The sequence below is a fragment of the Canis lupus genome, chromosome 2 (genome assembly GCF_003254725.2).
Source record: "Canis lupus dingo isolate Sandy chromosome 2, ASM325472v2, whole genome shotgun sequence".
In the NCBI taxonomy this organism is placed as follows: domain Eukaryota; kingdom Metazoa; phylum Chordata; class Mammalia; order Carnivora; family Canidae; genus Canis; species Canis lupus.
Window position 1 is genome coordinate 58,161,542 of NC_064244.1, and position 4,461 is coordinate 58,166,002.

Consider the following 4,461-nt stretch of genomic DNA (forward strand, 5'->3'; position numbering starts at 1 on the left):
AGGGAAGGAGCCAATAGGGGGTGCGTTATTGAGCCACTGGTTACCACCCTGGGCTATTGGAGCGCCATGCTGCGGAGGACTTCTGGGGCGTGGTGTAGACTCTGTCCCAGATTTGTCCCACTGTAAGGATAGAGGTGCTGGGGGGTATTTATCCACTGAGTCGTGTGTGTCATCAGCTAAGGGCTGTTGCCAGGGGCGTTGACTCCCCAGTACTCCTAGGCTGCTCTCAAGTGAGCTCCTGGAGGAGGAGAAAGCCCCCCACCTCATCTGTGGAAGGGATGCGGCCAGGTGCTTATGGTATCTGCAATGAGGCATCAGTCCTGCTTGGGCCTGCTGGGTTAGGGTAAAACAGTGCTCTGAGCCACCAGACCACAAGTGAAGACTTTATTTTTCAGGCACTTTACATGAGTGTCACCACCACCACCTCTGAGCAAATATATAAAAAGCATAACCTATGGTACAATAATTTCAGTTTCTCAACTAATGCACTGTACAGACATTTCCGGGGCTGTGGCATCCACAACCCCCGCCCCCGCCAGCCCCAGCACCACGGATGCGGTTCAGGCACAGCAGCTGCACTTGTCCGAGCCTCCTTTGCAGATGCAGCCCTGGGCACACTTGGCACAGCCGGGGGGGCAGCAAGGACAGCAGCCTGAAAGGGCCAGGAGATGGACAGGTCAGTTTGGGGTCAATGCTCCCATCTTAGTATGTCCTCTCCCACCACCTAGAGAAAGTAGGAGGGGCACCGCAGGCTTCAATCCACATTAGCAGAAACCCCGGGGCAGGAAGCTGTGGGATGTTAGAGCCAGAAGGGATCTCTGGGAAGTCATCAAGAGTTTACCAGATGCCCAGAGAGGGGAGGGCCTTACTCAAGGTCATTGGTCAGCAGCAGATCTGACACTAAAATCCAGAGCTCATGACGCTAGATCAGGGCTCTGTCCCTTTCAGCACCGGGCACCACAGGACCTCCCCACAGCCCTCTTCCTCCAAGAACACCTGCAACCCCCTGTGGACGCCCTCACCCCCTAGGGGAGCAGCAACCCTTAGGAGCTTTGCCCAGGCCTCTGCTCAGCTGTCATTTCAGATCCCTCACAAATGGGTCAAAGGATTCCAGAACCTACTTAATCCCACCATGGCTGGAGGGTAGAAAAGGGAGGGAACAGATTTTTCTAGCTTCTGGCCCCGGGTAGCATAACTCACTTTTTCGACATGTTTTACAGTTGCAGGTTGTACATTTGCAATTGTCTCCACAGATACAGATTCCTCCTGGAAGAGAGGACAGATCCATAAGTGTGAGGACTGAGGTCAGTCAGGGACATGAGATGTGCTGCAGACCATCATGGTGGCAGGGTTTCTGAGCTCTCCTTGGGGAGTGGCTGAACAAAAGGACAAAGATGCTGCTGAAAATCACCCCAAGGGCAAAGGTTTTTTTGATGGTTCCCAGGCCCCGGATGGAAACTGGGGGTGGTGGCATACGGCCCTCAGCTGGGATACTTGCTAAAATACAGATTTGTGGGACCAACCCTTGATATATTCTGATTCATAAGTCTGGGTGGAGAAAGGGAATCCTATTTTTAAAAGCAACCCAGAGAAGGATGCCTGGGTGGCTCGGTGGTTGAGCATCTGCTTTTGGCTCAGGCCATGATCCTGGGGTCCTGGGATCAAGTCCTGCATAGGGCTCCCCACGGGGAGCCTGCTTCTCCCTCTGCCTATATCTCTGTCTCTCTCTGTGTGTCTGTCATGAATAAATAAATAAATAAAATCTTAAAAAAAACAAGCAACCGAGATGATTCTGATGTACAATCAGGTTTGAGAACCAGTAAACTAGGCCAAGTCTAGCAAGCTCAAGGTCCCCCAGAGACCGTTGAAGCCTTGAATACCCTCTTCACCTTTTCAGGGTGTCAGGCAAAATGGAAACCCTGAATGGGCAGGAGAAAGAACCAGGGACATAAACATCCTCAAAGTGAGAACTGCAGCCACGAGCTTACTTTCATATAAAAGCCATCCACACTTAAAAAAAAAAATCATCCCACCTATCATTTTAAGTGTCAAAATGCTGGAAGATTCTGTCTCTTTGGCAAGTTTTAGGTACAGACATGTCCTGTTAAGGACCAGAGAGACTTGTGAGAATTCTTTTTTTTTTTTTTTTTTGTTAGAAATCTTGATACCATTTCCAAAGGCCAGAAAAGCCCAAGATGGCTCCAAACTCTGACCTCTCTCCTCCTGCACTAGGTGCTTCTGTGGAATTAAGGGGCTTCAGAGATTCTAATAAATCCCCTGGCCTCTGCAATTATGATTTTAGCACTTTTATAACAGCCCTGGGAGGTGGGCAGCTGGGAAGGCATGACCCTAGTTTTCAGATGAGGATACTGAGGCTCAGAAATATGAAGTGTCAGGGACGCCTGGGTGGCTCAGAGGTTGGACGCCTGCTTTCAGCTCAGGTCATGATCCCAGGATCCAGGATCAAGTCCTGCATTGGGCTCCCTGCGGGGAGCCTGCTTCTCCCTCTGCCTATGTCTCTGCCTCTATCTGTGTGTCTCTCATGAATAAATAAATAAACCTTAAAAAAAAAAAAAGAAATATGAAGTGTCAGAAGTCAATGGCAGCAGTGGACCAAAATCAGATAGTCAGGTTCCAGGCCACAGCTCTTTTTCGACTCTGATGGCTGCCCCTAGGGTCTAACCCTACGTGCTCCCTCAGCCAGGGTCTCAGTTCTATAGCAAAGCAGGCTGTTGGGCAACAGAATGGGAGATGCCACAGAGGTCACCAGTCCAAGACCAACCATTGGCAGCTCCTAATTGGAGGAAGAGAAATATTCATCAGAGCCCTATGGGCTCCACAAATGAAGCTGCTACAAGGTTCCAGGACCCTAGAGTGGGCATGCTTACTCACCAGACATGCAGGTGCATTCCCCGGGGTCCATGGTCCAGGTGTCCAAGAAGCTCCAATGCTGTCACAGCTGGGGAAGACAAGCTGAGTGAGCAGCTGCTGGAGGCTCCCTTTTTATAGCTGTGTAGGTGTGCACTTGGGCGCACCCCACCTGTCCCTGGGGCCAGACGCCCTGCACACGGCCCACCCAGACGCTGCAGGCTGGGGATTGGACAGTGTGGGCAGAAGGAGGGTGTTCAGATGGCTCTCACAAGGGCTGCAGGTGGCCGCACCCACCCATCTACCCACGTGCCAAGGTGTCAAGGAGCCAGGCTCTGGCTCCAGTGGCTCTTGTAGTATTCGGGTTGGCAGCTACAGCCATCTGGTCTGCAAGTCCTATGCAATCTGCCATTTCTGCTTCCTTCTTCATAGGGCCTGGCTCAGGGCCTCATTCGGCCTCCCCAGGTCATATAAGCCCTTATCGTGGGCAGAAGGGGGCCTCTATCTGGAGGCTTGGGCTTTAGAAAGCCCCACTTGGGCCTTCTTTTGGCACGTCCCTCCAACTCCCTGGGTGAGAAGGCCAAAAGTCACGGGCATGTGCCCAACCGGAGTGTGCAACCTGTCTTTCTAGACCACACATGTAATGCTCTGGATTCTAGAATTTTCTCTCATTCCAAGCTAGCCTGCTTCCAAGGGTTTGCTCACACCTCCATCCCAGGCTCCAAAGGGCAGATGTATAGCCAATGTGTGCTCCTCCAGGCCTGAAGTGTGGCTGGAGGTAGCTACAGGCTGGGGGCATGAACAGAGTTTGGATGTGTGGGCTAGGTGCCCACAGGCGTGCGTGAGGCTTCTCATTGTGAAGGAAGGAGGGATGGAAAAAGACTGGAGGTGGGTGCAAGATTGGGGGTTGGGCCCTGGGGCAGCTCTCCAGGCAACTTCCAGTGTGTTGAGAATTAAACACTTGAACCTGGCCCTTCAGGTTGCTAAGAAGCTCTCTTTGTCAGGGTAGGGGGATAGAATGTATATTATTTGTTAATCTGATATATAACTTCTAGATATTTTAGCCAGTGACATGTAACTTCCATTTGTCCCCTTGCTCTGCCCCCCTACACATTAGGAGGGGGCCTGGAGCCAGCCTTCTGTGGTCTTGCCTGCTCCTCTTCCTTCTCCACACTGCCCTAGAGATAGAGCCCCCAGATAGCATTAGCCATGTTATTCTCTTGCTCCAAATCTTCAGTGGCTCATCTGTTGAAGGAAGCCCAGACACCTTGGTCTTGCATTCCAAGCTCAGATTACCTTTCCAAGATCACTTCCCTCTCCTCCTTCTCCTTCCTCCACCAGAACTTAAGGACTCTAGGCTCCATCTATTTGCCTTGAACTTTTCCACATCCAGGCCTTTGCTCCTGCCAGATGCTCATCTTTTCCCTGCCACCTTGAGTCCAAACAAATCATTTACTGAAGCATGAATCAAATGCCACTTCTTGAGTGGGAGAAGCAAGAGGGGCTTTGGGGGAGAATGAAGCCCCCTGATCTCCATTATAACCTTTCTGTGATGCGGGCAGCTGATTGAGCTTCAATTTTATGTAAAATGCC

The 4,461-nt window shown here is 51.3% G+C and overlaps 1 protein-coding gene across 1 annotated transcript; it reads right to left on the bottom strand.

The window, feature by feature from the left end:
• Positions 1–369: 369 nt before the first annotated feature.
• Positions 370–2,963, bottom strand: LOC112660127 (metallothionein-4). Its single transcript, XM_025447518.3, has 3 exons — positions 2,893–2,963; positions 1,201–1,266; positions 370–652 (listed from the first exon to the last, which is right to left on the bottom strand). Exons 1-3 carry the CDS (start codon positions 2,921–2,923, stop codon positions 561–563), a joined length of 189 nt encoding a protein of 62 aa, XP_025303303.1. The 5' UTR covers positions 2,924–2,963; the 3' UTR covers positions 370–560.
• Positions 2,964–4,461: the final 1,498 nt, after the last annotated feature.